Source organism: Onychostoma macrolepis, chromosome 16 (genome assembly GCF_012432095.1).
Source record: "Onychostoma macrolepis isolate SWU-2019 chromosome 16, ASM1243209v1, whole genome shotgun sequence".
Lineage (NCBI taxonomy): Eukaryota > Metazoa > Chordata > Actinopteri > Cypriniformes > Cyprinidae > Onychostoma > Onychostoma macrolepis.
In genome coordinates this window covers 16,225,302-16,243,357 of record NC_081170.1, presented here as the reverse complement: position 1 = coordinate 16,243,357, position 18,056 = coordinate 16,225,302, and the positions used below count along the sequence as shown (strand labels likewise).

General features: G+C 38.4%; 2 protein-coding genes across 2 annotated transcripts; both read left to right on the top strand.

The window, feature by feature from the left end:
* The first annotated feature begins 38 nt into the window (after positions 1 to 38).
* On the top strand, positions 39 to 16,751 carry rad54b (RAD54 homolog B). The gene is made up of 15 exons (XM_058746491.1): positions 39 to 184; positions 1,019 to 1,193; positions 1,452 to 1,665; positions 5,967 to 6,098; positions 6,633 to 6,920; positions 8,300 to 8,462; positions 8,547 to 8,772; positions 8,847 to 9,054; positions 9,154 to 9,293; positions 12,750 to 13,052; positions 13,140 to 13,288; positions 14,415 to 14,676; positions 15,063 to 15,129; positions 15,453 to 15,653; positions 16,405 to 16,751. The coding sequence occupies exons 2-15, from the start codon at positions 1,020 to 1,022 to the stop codon at positions 16,629 to 16,631; spliced, it is 2,754 nt and encodes a 917-aa protein (XP_058602474.1). The 5' UTR covers positions 39 to 184; position 1,019; the 3' UTR covers positions 16,632 to 16,751.
* LOC131521597 (fibrinogen silencer-binding protein) lies at positions 2,485 to 5,313 on the top strand. The gene is made up of 2 exons (XM_058746500.1): positions 2,485 to 3,816; positions 4,584 to 5,313. Exons 1-2 carry the CDS (start codon positions 3,419 to 3,421, stop codon positions 5,164 to 5,166), a joined length of 981 nt encoding a protein of 326 aa, XP_058602483.1. The 5' UTR covers positions 2,485 to 3,418; the 3' UTR covers positions 5,167 to 5,313.
* Positions 16,752 to 18,056: the final 1,305 nt, after the last annotated feature.

Here is an 18,056-nt window from a genome sequence, read left to right as displayed (position 1 = left end):
TTACTGTTGATTTTTGCTGCTCATAAGCTCCTGCAGTCCACCCCCTTCACGTGACATCGCGTTTCGACCAATCGCGGTGAAGATGCGTCACTTCCGCGCGAGACTCGAGCAGCTTGCAGTTTTTCGAGGGAGTTTTTGAAAATAGGAAAAGTGATTGACATACGAGGAGAAAACATAATAAAAGGTAAGCGTTTAACGTACTGTCTGTCTACTTATATTAAATTCAAGTACACTTGAAAAGTTATTGGTGAATTAGAGACAGCCAACAAGCTTTAGTTGTTCACCCTGGTTTAGCTAAAAATAGCGACAGATGCTTGTTATATGTCCTTTGCGTAGACTACACTAGTCTAGGATAACGTTAGTTTACTCAAAATTACATTTATGTCATTGTTTATCGCATTCCTGTCATCCCAAACCCGTATGAGCAGGCTCTTTTTTTAATGAATTAAGAATGTACAGCCAGTCAGATTTCTTTTTAGTGAATCAATAACTCAGCGTTACCTACGAGAGCCACCGTTATTTATTTAAGAACCGTTAACGTTACTGTGTTCTGATACTTAAGGCTCGTGAGACTTGAAACAGTGTAGTTACTGACTGGTGGTTCATATGATATCAAATAGTAGATATACGAGTTTAGTTGTAATCAGTGGAATTTTATAAAAAGTAAAAGAATGAAATGTTAACACCTTTTTGGTTTTATTTATATTTAATGCATAATTATGACCAATTGCTTGCATTTATGCCGCCTCTAAAAGTGTGTAAAAGCACTCATTAAATGAATAAATTAGGCCTATGTAAAATCATTTCTGGGGTTCTCTCAGTTCTATTGTAAATCATTGACAACAAACTGCTTTGGCAATAAATTCAGTAAGAACTGCATCTCTTTTTTTCAAATATTTCTTCCTCAAATGTACTAAAATAATTGTTAATATAATTTTTTTTTTTTTACAGAAGAATATAAGCTATCCCTTTAATCTTTAATGGTTTAATGGTTTTATTACTGTGTCTTCATTGACAGAATGCGTAGATCTGGAGCTCCGAGTCAGCTCCGTGGAAATACTGCTAAGAAAACCAGGTTTATGCCACCAGGGCCAGCGAGGAATGATGGACCACCTTTATCTCATCCCCAACCAGAACCATCAGCACCATCACCACCACCCACACCTGCTTTGGGAAATGTGCTACTCAATAAGGTCACACACAAGAGAATGTTTAAAAAGTAGTCATTATGACAAATTTTATGTAGTGTTTTGATTATGTACGTAATTATGATTGATAACATCTTAATGTTCACATTGTCTGTTCGTGTTCTTTGTGTCTATGTGTTATTACTAGTGTCTTTCATCTTTATCATGATAATAGTGCAGTGCAACAATGTGATTGAAGAGGTGCATGCATTAGGGTCTGTTTTCCCTTGCGGATGTTGTTTCAAAAGTTGATTCTCCCTGCAGATCCAGAGGAGTTTGAGTAGTGGAGATACTCCAGCTGTGACTAATGCTCCAGTGGCCAGTAAGGCTTTAGCCAGGGTGCTGAGTACAGTTCCTCACAGTGAATGTAAGGAAAACAGCTTCAGTTCTTCACCTGACTTTTCTGAACCTGAACAACCAGCAGATAAAGACAGCTGCTCAACACAGCCAAATACGCTGGCCAGCGACACAGCTACTGGTAAGATACAGCATTGTCATATTTTGGGTGTGTGTTATGATTGAAAGATGATTGAAATATCATTTGTTCTATTTTTTTCAGTCTGGTTAGTGCATAGTCTGTAAATAAAAGGATTTTCCTTTGATAATATCTGTGTAATGCATTATTTGTAACCACATTTTAAACTTAGACTCAAAGGAGGCCTTTAAAAAAAAAAAAAAAAAATGTATATGCAGATTTTTATTTTTAATAATCCTGTGCTACTCAACAATAAACATTGCTGAAAAGGTTTTCTGTACAACTCCTCTTAAATGGTCTGTTTTTATGTTTTCAATTTATTATCTTCTTGTAACCATTGGTTTTGGAAACTGGTAGGTTTTAAAATCTCCTGTAATTTACCCATAATCCAAAACCCCAGACTTGTATTACCCTAATGGGTGTTATTTTGCAATAACGACTGTATTATTCCCTTTATTACACCGCTATTCCCCAAAGAAATAAATAGATGGCAATGAAATGTTGATTTATGTATTAATTATGTTACTATTTATCTGCGTTTTTTTAGAGACTCAAAGAGAGAGAGCAAAAGCACAACTATGTAAGAAAAATTATTTTGATTAGCACTGATATACAGCTTTGTCACGGTCGTACCACTGAATGTCTTGATTGACTAATTTTTTTTGTTTTGTTTTGTTTTTTGAGTGAAATCTAAAGAGAATTGTTCGTTTTTTGTTTTGTCTTGTTTGCTTTTGAGTTACACGTCCGTTTTGCATGGTCTTGTGAACCTTATCACGTTGATATTTTATAATGTCGCACAAGTTTCTAGGATGTAGTGTACACTTAAAAACTAAGAAAGAGATTAAGATAAATATTAATGAAGAGGAGATGCACTTAGTTTTACATCTTTGAGTAAATCTAGTAGAGAAAAACAGCTAAAGGCTCAGCGAGCGATCAGGTTGAACAAACTGCATCTCTATTCCCCGCCTTTAACTTCGGCTTTGAGTGAAACTAACCAATCCGTGCGGACGGACCCCTTGATTGACAGGCGCGATGTGCGTATTGGATCGTATTCGTGCCGCGCACAGATTTGCAAAGATTCAAGACAGAGGTGTCCTGCTTACTATGAGTGTGAGCTGTGGTGCATTTGTCAGCCTGGGAAATATATAGCAACTGGTGTCCGAAAAGCAGTTCAAAACACTGTCTGTACGCACGCACACACACACACACACACACACAATGCTGCTCGAGTTGTTCTGGCGCGAACGCGTTAAGCGTCAGTTTAATGTTTCCTCTGGCGTTTCAGGAGTCGCGCGGACTCTGTCAAAACACGGACCTGACGCGCTTCAAATATAACTACACGTTCAAAAACACGCCTTGAGTCGTTTCCCGCTAAAAATGCAATACATGTCGCTGTTTGCAGCGGAATAAAAGAGCTCCCCTGTGTTTCTAGTCTAATGTAGTCGGGGTTTGTTATGTAGGTCAGGCCAGGCTTAAGCAGCTTTACTGAACCTGCGTCAGCTTAAGCTAAAAGGAATTCCAGCAAAGCCCTCCCCGGGTAGGCGTGGGCCTAATCGAGGCTGGCCTAGTTAAGCCTGATTCTTTTTCTTACGTCTGTGTGCTTGAGAGCCAGTTTGTGCATGTGTGTGTTGTTTAACTGAGACAAGCAGTGCAGCAGCCTGCTCACACAAGTGAGTAGAGAAAGACAGACACACGGCACAGGGAAAAGAAGAGAAGGAGATCAAACCTAGAGCACTGAGACCAGCCTAAAGGCAGGATGTCTACCATATTCATGTCAAACAGCATGGTCGGCAAGGCCCGCTCCTCCAACTTCACCCTGTCTGAGAAACTGGATCTTCTGCGGCTGGTCCAGCCTCACATACGCATTCTGGAGGAGCACACCAACAAGCACGCCGTGATCGTGGATAAGAACCGGTGCTGGGACAGCATAGCAGAGCGCTATAATAGTTTCGGAGGCGAGAGGCCCCCCAGAACAGCTCAGGGCCTTCGGACCCTCTATAAGCGACTTAAAGAAAGTGCCAAGCAGGAAGTTCTTCAGCGAAGCCATGCCCAACCCGAGTACCGGGGCAGCATCTCGGAGCCAACCAAGCGCATTATGGAAATGATACCTCAACTGTTTCACGTGGGGGACAAAGAGCCGAACGCGCTCCACAGGTGAGATTGAGCGTACAGATACTTACATGACAAAATTGGCACATTATTAGGTGCATCCATAATTAAAAACATATCTTATCACCCAATGGAAAAATTTAATCAATAACAAGTAAATGCATAAACACATACTCTCAGGAGGCCTAATTGTCTACTCTTTTAAGATGGATCTGATTCCACTAGCGAATTCAAATGAATCAGATCCATAGCTCTCGGCTGAATTTTATATTGGACATTTAAATATTGATTCAGCTTCTGTTAATATCTTCACATACATTTTCCCAGTTTTTCCTTCTGCTGCTGTGTTAATTGTCACACTCAGCCAATTAGAGTTCAGCAGCTTTGATATGTGAACATCTTCTTTGCTAGTTTTAATGTCATATGCGGGCAAAGCACACATTGTAGTCACACGCTCGCTGTCCTTTCACTCTGTCCTGCGCCAGAGGTAAGCTGCAGCGCTGAAGGGATTTGGATGTCATTAACCGTATTTCCGATGCTGCGTTAATGCCAGTTTTGCCACCATGTGCCAGAGGAGTTACTTTCCACTAGCATCTTAATGTCTTTCAGTTGTTGACAAAACAACAGGTCTTTCTTTTTGTCAGTTATCACCACAAATCCAGCAAAGAGCTGGGGATGCACGTGATCTGATTCATTTGAATTATATACATTAGAATATATCCTGAGATGTACAAATGAGCATTCAAAGCTCTTGTTTTTTGTAAATCATGTTCAAAATTCAATGTTATGATTTTTTTATGTGTCTGTGCTAGGCTTCAGTTCAAGAGGAATTCTCCAGTAGAGCAGCCAGGCAGCAGTTTGTCCCTCCCAGCGTTGTCGGACTATGTGCCTGTTACGGCTGTGAGGGTGGAGACTGAAGATGTGAAACCGCCTCCTGATATCCACCTGATCACATCCCACAGTTCACCGGTCACCATCGCCACCCCGAGCAGTCAGGCCCACCACGGACAGAACGAGAGGGACAATGAAGTAGTGGAAGAGGAGGAAGATGAGGAGGAGGAATTAGCCTCCCACGTGTATGCGGCCTCTCTGTCTCCGTGCCCCTCTTCTGTACACTTGCCACCCTCGCCGTCGGCACACGGCCCCAGGAGGAGCGCATATCAGAGGGGGAGGGCACTGTTCAAGAATCCCATTTTTGAAGCAGAAGCTCTGCAGATGATGCGAGAGGAGCATGAGCTGCTTCTGGCCAATCACAGAAAGCTTGGACTGTATCTAGAGGAGAAGAGGGAGGGGCTTAAGAGAAAGCAACAGCTGGAGGAGGAGCTACTCCGGTCAAGGGTCAAAGTGGAGAAATTGAGGGCGGCCAGGCTACGCCAAGGATTGCCATTGATGTGACACATATGGTGTCACGTCTGAAAGTCTATCACAAAGGGAACTCTGTAATGTGAAGTTAAAATGAACAAGCTTGTTTGTACAGTTATTTCTTGTTTTTGTATTCGATCAACATTTGTACAAGGATTGTTCCTGTTGTTTGTAGCAGAAATGAACGTTTTTTTAATGTGTGAATGCCTGTTTAAAGAAGAAAATAAGATTTTATTTTCTATGTATTCACTAATAAATTCATAATTGCTTTAAACTCTGTGTTTTGAGCCTGTCCTTTTATTCTTTTTTGTTAGTCAAGGAGTGTTACATAGCAACAGCAATGAATGAGAACTTTCTCAGTCAAGATGTTTATGTGGAGTTCATTTGGGTTTATTTACAGTATAATTCAGTGTAATAAAACAGAAATGGCTTATTTTCCCCCCTTATTGTGACATCAGAATAAAACAACTTCTCAGATGAGACAAAATATATATCAGAACTTTATTTTGTTGGGAAGTGATTGGACTGATGTTATTTAATTGTTAATAGTTAATCATTCATAATAAATACTTAAGCATTCCAAAAAAAAGCTGATTTCATGGTTTTTATGCCTCTATCTGTCTGTCTATCTATCTATCTCACATTAATCTCACTAGGTTTATCTGACAGAACAAAAGCACAAGGCTCAAAATGAGCATTTATGCATACGTTTAGTGACTGTATGAAGGCACATTTCTAATTTGAGACTATGTAATCAGTAAAATATTGTCTATGATTAGGCTATTGCTGTGTTATATATCACTGCTGATCCTTTTTTTTTGTTCATTTTAAAGCACGCTACTATAGTGTAATGTGGTGCAAGGCGTCATCGAGGAAGCATAAGCGCTGGGAAGGCGATGCTGTGCTTGTTGCCAGGGGGCGGACTGTTGTCCTTAAAGACATGGAGGGGCGGGACATTGGACGAGGTTTGCCTGTCACAGCACATTCTAGCAATACTTCTGGATTTGTATATAAATGTGTATTTGAAGATAGGGATGTTCAATATATTGTTTATCAGCCTATATTAGAGTTTTTTTTCTGTTGATATTGTATATTTGTGCAAGCTTTGCTCATTTCCCCAATTCTTTTCCTTTGTCATCTAATGGTTTATAGTTAATTTTTAAAAACACTAATTTAAAGTGTCGTGAAATGTAATTGTTAGTAAATCTCTGAATACCAATTCTTCTCACTGCACATTATAATTTTCTGTTGCCTGAATTCACTTTTTAAACATTAAAATAATTGATTTTAGTTTTTACTTTTAATTTTATATCAAAATATATTTAATTTCTTAATATTGGCCATTATATCAGCCATATCATATAAATACTTAAATATCAAGAATTTTAATATTGATGCATCCCTATTTGATTCTCCCACAATTCTCCCTTTACTTCACTGTTGAGGTAATATACTTGAGTCTGTGTAGATTGTGTTTTAAATCAGTGTTTTTCTGTCAGGTTCAGGCTATAAGGCATCAGAGCTGGAGAGCTTGTGTGAGGGTCAGACTCTTATGGTAGGAGGGAAGCAAATCGAGGTCATGGGGGTCATATCCGAGGAGGACTACGCTAAAGGCCGTTGTTTTCAAAATGCTGCTGTTGAGACTCCTGCAGAAACAGTCTTGAAGGTTCCTGTATATCGACCAGTGTCCAAATCCTTTAGCAAACCAGCATTCAAGGGAGGTGCACTTACCGATTCTGAACCTGAAAAACCAATCTGTAGACCCAGACATGACCCGAATGCACCAGGTATAGCACATGCTCAACTTAATGATTTCTTTTTTCAAGTTTTATGTCCTTATAGTAATTAGGGCTGGACCAGAATATTCGATTATTCGAATATTCGTTTGGTGGATAGGCATTCGATTTTTAATTTTGAAATTCGAATATTCTTTCTTTTCTTTTTTTTCCTCAAACACCTGGCATCCCCCGTTAAACGGTTCTCATTCGCGATTGAATATGAATCGCCCATAGTGAACGTCGTGAATGTCATGATTCAGTTCATCTGGAAGAGAAGACAAAAATGCAGAAGACCTCAGCTGTGTGGGAGCACTTTAAATTGAATGAGGACAAGACAAAGGCAGTGTGCTAAATATGCGATTTGAAACAGTGCATTAAGTTTGAAAAATCCCCTGAATTCTGTAAGTAGTATGCATATAGTATATTGTTGGTGATTAAAAAAACGAGTTTCTTTTATTCACCATGTTAATCAGTAATTTGACACATGATAAAAACGTGCACCTTAATTTGCTTGGAAAATACTTGCAAATATGGCAGTCATAAAAATTTAATTTTATTTCAACTGTTCATTAATTAAAATGCGTGTTGCCGTTATTGAAAGTATGCTACCGTGTTCTTTATTTATTACAGTTCGTTGAACTTCGTTCATTTCTTTTTCGTTCTTTTATTTAAATAGCCTACCCTTTACGGTGTCAGTAATTACTGTACTGCTAATATCTGATTTGGGAGTGATTTGTTTGTTCGAAAAATGTTAGGCTGCCTTATTAAAAGTATTGCTTTTAACAGACCTGTGCGTTTTGAATCACTAGTGCAGTGTTCTTTCTCGAAGCATTTAAGCCCTGCACGCATGAGGCGCGCCGCTTCCGGCTCGCGCTGTTCTGTAGTTTATTAAAAGTTTATTAATTCTGAACATGTCACGTGTTGCGTGTCCATATTGCACCAAAATGCGACACTGCACTCCCTTGGGTCCAAAGCGATTGGATGAACGGTTCTCGACATAATAAAATGCAAACAGGCAGACAGACACACAGAGATTCCTGCCTTTATTAGAGAGAAGAATATGTTCAGCCCCCTCCCTCCGAATATTCTGTGTTGATTACTACCGAAGCTTCGAAGCTCAAAAAATGGTATTCGGACCAGCCCTAATTAATTGATGCAGGCAATATTTATACTTCTAAAAATTTATAAAATAAAATTGTTGCACTGCAGGTCTAGTTATTAAAGTAATGAAGACAAAAAAAGTGATTAAAATTGTTAAAATTTCAAAGAAATGGTTGCATTACAGGATAAACACTTACCCTGAAACATTCATATAGGCTACATTATAATTATTACATTTTAATCCAAGCTATCCATATCCATGCTGCTTACTTTCTATTGGTCTCAAGGTGCCCTTGTGATGCCGCGACCAACAACTGATCACCAGTGGCTGTATAATAAATCTGGTTCTCCACTGGTGGATGTGGTCATCGACCCCCATTTGACCAATCATCTTCGGCCACATCAAAGAGAGGGCGTGGTCTTCCTTTACGAATGTTTAATGGGAATGAGGTAAATAAGAGTTCATCTATCATTGTAATGTTCTTACATGTGCACTTCTGCATGTTTTTGCACATGTATGTTTGTGTGCTGCAGACTGCCTGGCCGCTGTGGGGCTATTCTGGCAGATGAGATGGGACTGGGGAAGACGCTGCAGTGTGTTTGTGTTCTGTGGACGCTCCTGAGACAGGGCCCCTACGGTGGACGGCCCGTACTGAAGAGGGCACTTGTGGTTTGTCCAGGAAGTTTGGTCAAGAACTGGGCAGCTGAGTTCAACAAGTGGCTGGGCAGGGAGAGGATCAGTGTTTACACTGTGGACCAGGTGTGTATGTGTGGCTGTTTGTGTCACATAATAGATAGAGTGATGAAAGTTAAAAGCTTATGTTTTCTCTGTAGGATCACCGTGTAGAGGACTTTGTGTCTTCTCCTCTTTGCTCCGTCATGGTGATCAGTTACGAGATGCTGTTGCGCTCTGTGGAGCAACTGAAAGAGCTGGATTTTGGAGTGCTCATCTGTGACGAGGGTCATCGCCTTAAAAACAGCAACATCAAAACGGCCGGTGCACTCACAGCCCTCTCATTTGAACGCCGTCTTATATTAACAGGTTTCCTATTTCAAACAAACATGCACACATTTGTAAACAAGTGTAGTAGTATAACATTATATAACTGTAAAAAAAAATATGTAATTATTAATTTAACAGGTACTCCAGTGCAGAATGACCTGCAGGAATTTTATTCCATCATTGAGTTTGTAAATCCAGGAATTCTGGGAACATCTGCAGCCTACAGGAAGATTTATGAAGAACCCATTCTCAGATCTCGCCAGCCCACCTGCACTGAGGTAAACATCTACATTTTCAGAGTAATAATATATTTATAATATTTATTTGAAATATTTTTTTTATATATACATTTTATTTTAAATGATTATTATATTACTTAAAATATATTGTTATGCACACACACATATATATATTAGTGCTGTCAGTCGATTAAAAAATGTAATCGCGTAAATCATGATTAATCACACATTTAAAATACTAGGATTTACCTGTAAATGTGTTGAAAAAGAAATCAGAACCTTTCACACTTCCGCCAGGTATGAGACATAATCCTTATTATTCTTTTATCATTATTCTTTTGTTTTTATTCAGCCATTATCAGCCTTTAAACTGCCAATAAAATGTTTACCAAGCCACATCGCTTCAATCCCAGTATACATTTACCCAACTATTATCAGAAGTATTTCTAAATAAATACAACAAAACATTTCTTTTGACCTTTCGTGAAGTATTATGACAAAACGTATTAAGAAGAAGAATTGGACCTGTTCTGCAGCTGCATTAGAGCTAACATTTGCATCATGCTTCATAAGACAATTTATGATATTAATAGTACACTTTTACTCAGAACTCACTTCAAACCACCATCGAGTGTTTGTAATAACTTCCTTTTGCGATCACACGTGGAATTTGGTCGTTTACTGTTGCTAAAATATGCTATTTATAACCTTTTATATAGCTGCACAAATGAGCATTTCAGATGTACACATTAATTTAAAAAAAAAAATCACATACAGACCATATCTATCGTAATCGTGTGTTAATTATCTAATATAATCTATAGCGGCTGTTGTCATGTTTATTTCTGCTGTGTAAAAGCCTTAACATGTGCTCTGCTGAAACTCACGTTGTTTGTGAAGTTACAACCGCCTCTCCGTTCTTTATTTGTCAGGGATACATTCCAAGTATAATACACATATTTTACATTTACATTTACACATATTTATTTTACATTTGTCTATATACACTTTGGGCGGCTGCAGTACATTAAAAACGTAGCCCAAAAAACGCAACCAACGTCTCTTTAATTTTTCCCGCGACTGTATTTTCAAAATAGCACTTGTGCCGCTGCCCTGGCAACACTGGAGCTGTACCCTCATCACACTGACTGCGTTTACATGCGCACGAATATTGCGATTATTTCCAATAATCAGAGTAAGGACTTAATCGCATTTTGATGTTTACATGTCAAGAGCAAAGCTCTTACTCCCGTTTACATGCAATTTCCATTATTCTTATTATTCGCTAAGAATTGTGGTAAATTTTTTCACTGCCATTATTCACATACCCCACTGGACAGCACAAATGATGGACTCAGAAAGAGCAGTGTTACTGGTCGCCGTTTTAATCTATTCGTCTAATGCATAATGATTTTGTATCGCTGTATTCCACGCTTTTGGCGCCATGATAGAAATATGATGGAATTTGTTTGCCTATACGCTGCCGTCGCGTTCTGTTCGTCCTTTCTGAATGAGGGTAAGGAACAGAGCAACCTGATCTCACAGAATTCCGTGTAATGTTCACGGACTTAATTAACCCCGAATCTGTGGAGGCATCACGGAATCGCCGAAATTTCCGTGATGGGCTCACAGAAAGCATCAGCCGTGGTCCATGCACGGATTCACTGGTTTCCGTGCGTGGAGCACGGCTGATGCCTGTCACTGACTTACATTGGTATCACTTCTGTGAGTCCATCACGGAATTTTCGGCGATTCCGTGATGCCACCACAGATTCGGGGTTAAGTCCTTGAACATTACACGGAATTCTGTGAGATCATGTTGCACAGAGACTGCTGGCAGCTTGTTGTGTTTTCCTCCGAATGCGACGCTTTCTTCCCCGCCATCGTTTCTAATCTCCGTATTATTACAGGTGCGTGTCACGTTATTCATATGTCACAAGCGCATGCGCACTTTGGTCAGAGCGGCAATACTGCGATTAAGGTGTTTACATGCCTGTATATTCCGATTAAAATCGGTGTACGCCACCTATGTTAATACGATTATGCTTGCTGCGATTATGAGCTTAATCGTATTATTTAGATCGAAGTATTGCGTTTACATGAGGTAAAGCATAATCGCAATATCGCCAAAATCTCATTATAATCGCATTAAGAGGGTCCATGTAAACGCAGTCACTGAGTTGACATATATGAATAACGTGACACGCACCTGTAATAATACGGAGACGATGGCGGGAAGAAAGCATCGCATTCGGAGGAAAACACAACAAGCTGCCAGCAGTCTCTGTGCAACATGATCTCACAGAATTCCGTGTAATGTTCAAGGACTTAACCCCGAATCTGTGGTGGCATCACGGAATCGCCGAAAATTCCGTGATGGACTCACAGAAGTGATACCAATGTAAGTCAGTGACAGGCATCAGCCGTGCTCCACGCACGGAAACCAGTGAATCCGTGCATGGACCACGGCTGATGCCTTCTGTGAGCCCATCACGGAATTTTCGGCGATTCCGTGATGCCTCCACAGATTCGGGGTTAATTAAGTCCGTGAACATTACACGGAATTCTGTGAGATCAGGTTGCTCTGTTCCTTACCCTCATCCAGAAAGGACGAACAGAACGCGACGGCAGCGTATAGGCAAACAAATTCCATCATATTTCTATCATGGCGCCGAAAAAGCGTGGAATACAGCGATACAAAATCATTATGCATTAGACGTAAATAGATTAAAACGGCGACCAGTAACACTGCTCTTTCTGAGTCCATCATTTGTGCTGTCCAGTGGGGTATGTGAATAATGGCAGTGAAAAAATTAACCACAATTCTTAGCGAATAATAAGAATAATGGAAATTGCATGTAAACGGGAGTAAGAGCTTTGCTCTTGACATGTAAACATCAAAATGCGATTAAGTCCTTACTCTGATTATTGGAAATAATCGCAATATTCGTGCGCATGTAAACGTAGTCACTGATAGATAACCTTCCGCGCTGCGATGACGGCAAGAAGTTGGGGTCAAACCTTATCAAACGATTAATCTGCGTTAAAAAATATTAACGCGTTAAAAGTTTTTGATTAATCGCATGCGTTAACGCTGACCGCATCCAAAATAAAAGTTTTTGTTTACATAATATATGTGTACTGTGTATATTTATGTATATATAAATACACACACATACAGTATATATTTTGAAAATATTTACATGTTTATACATTTATATATTTTCTTATATTTTATATATAAATATAATTAATATATAAACAACATATTTTTCTTAAATATGTACATGCATGTGTTTGTAATTATATATACATAATAAATATACACATTATACACACATATTATGTAAACAAAAACTTTTATTTTGGATGCGATTAATCGTTTGACAGCTCATCCGATATTAATAGAAAAAAAAAATCTCTTCAAAAAATTTCCCCCTGACTGTGAGTCTGTATACTTTAGCTGTAGTGGCATTGATCACAACTGTGTTTCAGGAAGAGCGGTGCATTGGAGAGGAGCGAGCCGCTGAGCTCTTTCGTCTAACAGGTGTGTTTACGTTACGGCGCACTCAAGAGATCATTAATCAGTATTTATCTGAGCGGATAGAGTGGACGGTATTCTGCAAACCCACTGAACTGCAGCTGCGCCTGTATGGAGTCCTGCTGGCCACACGGCCAATCAGAGCCTGCCTCTCTGGTGCCAAAACACACACTTACACACACAGCCCACACCTCGCATGCATCAACGCCCTCAAGAAACTCTGCAACCACCCTGGGCTGCTCTACAACACTTTACAGGTACAATAGGTGCTGGTGTTTTGCCATGCCTTGTTTTTTGTGTTCTTATTGCTGCTTTTTAATGTTTTTTTGTGGTATTTGGTTCAGGGAAAGTCGAATGAGATGTATGAGGATGGAATGATGGAACTCTTTCCTGAGGGATACTCAACAGGTGCCTTCAGCACTGCAGACTCTGGGAAACTTCTAGTGCTAACAGACCTGCTGTCAGCAATACAGCACGTTAATCGCACAGACAGGTACCACAACTGCTGTCAGACTTTATTACAGACATCAGTCATCTCATTTTAAAGGTTTTTAAATCAAGAAATGATTACAACTATTGACTAATCTGATAAATCAATGTTTAAATGATGTACACTCAACATAAACACTGAGGTCATATCAGTGTCCTTGTGAAAGTTGCTTTATTTTTCATGGGTGTCACCAAGTTGAAGTCACATTACAAACAGTGTCTTGCAATTAAAATGGGCTATTACTGCTGCTACTAAGTTCACGTTCAGTATTGATAATGAGATAATAACTTTATTAATCTCCACAAGAAAAGGTATTTGTTAGAGTAGCAATTTATACTGAAGAGCTTACAACACAGTCAGGAAAAAACATGGAACAGATGAAACTGAATCAAGTAATATATTGTAGTATTTTTGGCATACACTATAATGCATTTCGAGTGCTAAAGCACATAAAAAAACAAAAGTACATCTAACAAATTATATTAATTTATATTATATTCTAATTTTGAGTGCTCAAAACTGCTAAAGTGCCAAATTATTACATTATATTATGTGGTATTATATTATAATTTATCCTAAAACGTAAAAAAAAAAAAAAAAAAAAAAAAAAAATATATATATATATGTATGTATGTATGTATGTATATTATTAGTGCTGTCAAACGATTAATTGCAATTAATCACATCCAAAATAAATGTTTTTGTTTACATAATATATGTGTGTACTTTGTATATTTATTATGTATAAATACACACACATCCATATATATTTAAGAAAAATGTGTTACGTTTATATATTAAAAATGTTTATATATGATATAATTTATATGAATATAAATATATACATGTAAATATTTTCAAAATATATGCTGTATGTGTGTGTCTTTATATATACATAATAAATATACACAGTACACACACATATATAATGAGAACAAAAACTTTTATTTTGGATGCGATCAATCGTTTGACAGCACTAATTATATTATATTATATTATATTATTTCAAAAACCTGTTTGACACCTTCAATAACATGCAAATATTGTGGGGATTGAGTCCAAATATCCATTTGACATATCTAGTGTGAAACTCATGTCCATTTTTGTCTCTGTGTCTCTCTCTATTTAGGGTAGTTTTGGTGTCCAACTACACACAAACTCTTGACTTACTGCAGGATGTCTATGATCATATAGGCTATAAATGGTGTAGGCTTGATGGACAGACACCTGTATCCCAGCGACAACGAATTGTTGATTCCTTCAACAGCCCACACTCATCCAGCTTCCTGTTGCTACTCAGCTCCAAGGCTGGAGGGGTGGGACTAAACCTCATTGGTGCCTCCCATCTTGTTTTATATGATATAGACTGGAACCCTGCCAATGACATACAGGTCAGTGGACTTCCACAATGTTACAGTTAGCCATGTAACACTGCAAAGCAACAAAAGAACACGTTATACAATATTACACACACACACACACACACACAAAAATGGATCATCATGCAGCTCAATGTTTTTTTGAGTCCACATACTTGTCTTAGTTGCGCCTTTTTATTCAGACCACTAGATGGCAGTAAATACAAAAAAAAAAAAAAACTTGAACCTCTGTTGTAAATCTTGCCATGCTCTCTCTGATGTTTATCTGTTTAAATGCTCTGCTTTCATGTGTCACCATGATTTTGTTTTGCTGCCATGATGAATGCTCTCTGAGGGCTTTGAGTGATTGTTTTATAAGGCTCAAATTATCTAAACAATTATTGATATATATTTGTCAGGCCATGGCACGAGTGTGGCGAGATGGACAGAAGAAAACTGTTCACATCTACAGATTTCTTACAACAGGTAACTAGAGCATTGGTAAATTAGCCATAAAATAAGTATAATCAGTCTGTCAATTAATAAATTTAGCTGTTTGTTATGACTGTGCAATAAAAAGAAATACTTGACCTGAAACATCTCACAACCTTTCATCAATCATAACCCACACAAACTGACTGGCTTTCTTTTCTACCAATGGGCTCTATGTTATGACACATATCACATGATGAGACACACTCTTATTTTTGGAAGGCTTTCAGATTGATGGTTCATGGATGGAACAAGCATTTGTTTACAGTTTGCACACGAGTTTGGGTCTGCAATATTGTTCCTTGTGTGTCTTGTAGGTTCAATAGAAGAAAAGATTTATCAGAGGCAGGTGAGTAAACAGGGGCTTTCTGGGACAGTGGTGGACCTGTCCAAGAAAGCTGAGCATATTAGCTTTTCTGCTGAGGAGCTACGGGACCTTTTCAGTTTTGATCCTAATACCACCTGCGTCACACATGATCTACTGGACTGCCAGTGCAGTGGAGATGGAAATACTCCAGGTAAGTAAATACAGGCAAATTAAATGGCATTAACAGATTTGCTGTTACTGGAATGAATAAATAAATGTTTTACCAGTAATATGTTATATATATTAAAAAAATTTATTTATAATGTAATGATTAAAGGGATCGTGACATGGATTTTTTATTATTTTAATATGTTCCATGAGGTTCACTTATAATGTTAATACAGTTTTTTTGCACACAAAAAAAATCAATTGACAGACTCAAGCGCATGGACTGTGTCAGAAAGCGAACGTGCATTTTTATACTTTATCCAGTGTAGACAAGATAGCGGTAGTGATTTGACGCAACACGACACTCTCATTAGTGTAATCAAATGTCAAGCCATTAGGCAACTGAACACAAGTGGGTGGGGCCTATGGTGAGAAGATGACTATTCCTTGATGCCTTGCTCTGGAGGTAGAGTTTATGCAAATGTTTGTGCCCAGGTGAGGTCATCTGGCACCTCAGATCCAAAACAAGCCGTTTTTGGAGCTTGGTTAAATAAATGCTTCGTTTATAATGAGGAGGACGTTTTAAGCTAGGAAACTTGCAGGATGTTTTAATGGTACAAAGACCTCTTATATGCTATAAGATCAAGGCAAATTTGATTTCTCATGTCATGACCCCTTTAAAATTATTTATTTATATGATTTTTAACTGATTTTTGTATCGTTTTTTTAACCTTCTTTAAAAATAAAATGTATAAAGTAACAATTTGTATTCATGTGAATATAAACATTTCCAGGTTTTGTGAAGGAGATAAAGGAGGACACCGGAAGGGCATGTCAGCTGGGTCGCCATTCCGACAGCACGGTATCACTTCCACAACGAGTCAGCATGTCCGAGCTCATGCACTGGAGGCATTTCTCTGGAGATGTTCAGTCATATGATGATATTTACCTAAATCATGCTCGTAACCACATCACATATGCCTTTCAAAGCACCACTTCCAAATCCCAAACCACAGTCTAAACTCTTCCTCTTCTCAAAACATATACAAACCCACTGCCCACATGCTCTGTATAAATATCTGGTGTATGATTGAGCATTGACATTTTTCCCTTTAATAAATCTTTTTATGTTGTTATTATATTTTGGTTGTGTGCGCAAGCAAGTGTGTTTGTGTCCATTTAGGGAACCCGCTGATTTAAATATCTGCCCCTTCTGTCAGAATGAATCAGAGCAGTACACAGAAATAGATTAATAGCGCAATCAGAAACATTAATAGAAGCGGAAAAAAGGCACCAGGGCCTCTGTCAAACAAACATATCGTCACATTAGGCTTTTTTTTTTTTTTTTTGGGATGTTTCTACAACCCAAATTCCGGATTTGTTGGGACGTTTTTTTTTTTTATTTGAATAAAATTAAAACTAAAAGAATTTTAAATCACATGAGCTAATATTTTATTCACAATAGAACATAGAGAACATAACAAATGTCTAAACTGAGAAATATTACAAGTTTATGCACAAAATGAGCTCATTTCAAATTGCCTGCTACAGGTCTCAAAATAGTTGGGATGGAGGCATGTTTACCATGGTGTAGCATCTCCTCTTCTTTTCAAAACAGTTTGAAGACGTCTGGGCATCGAGGTTATGAGTTTCTGGAGTTTTGGTGTTGGAATTTTCATTTTATTCAAATGTAATAAATGTCCCAACATTTCCGGTATTGGTTGTATAATAATTAGTGTTAATTTTTAATCATTAGTTTACTTTGTTCTTTAGTGTTTATGGAAACATCTTCACATTGCTAATGAATCAGTTGATTAAATAGTGTGTTGACCTCCATCATCTTTATTACATTGTTTCCCCCCGTTATCACTCTTATTTATACAATGTGGATGGTTTACATGAAATGTATCCAAAACCAGGATTGTTCCATCTCAATAGGAGAAAAGTTGAACGCGATGCTGTGCAGGATTACATTTGTTGCGCAGATTGTTCATTTAATGCATTTGGTAGCTAAATCTGTTCATTGTCACTATTAGTAACATAAACACTGACTACAGGAATCAGAAATGACAGAGTGATCACGAAAGCAGTGAGGCACAACAGTCACCAGCAGGTAATGAACTTATCAGCTCTGTGACTCATTAATGAAACAAACCTTAGTGCTGGTGTTGTTGTTTATTGACGGAGTTTCAGGGTTTGAATGGGGCACTGATAGATCATTCTGCTGTGATATAACGCGTGAGTCAGAGATCGTGTGTATCTGCATGCGTCTGTATCTCTGGTGGGGAGAGTGGAGTGTTGGAGATGGCGTGTTAGTCAGACACTAGTGTATAAGCAACCTCTTGAGAGCCTGACGCTGTCCAGGCTGTGATGATGAGATCCCAGCAACTGTTTCCAGAGTAACAATACAATGTCTATTGGGTCTGTAGGGATGCGTGTATGTTCC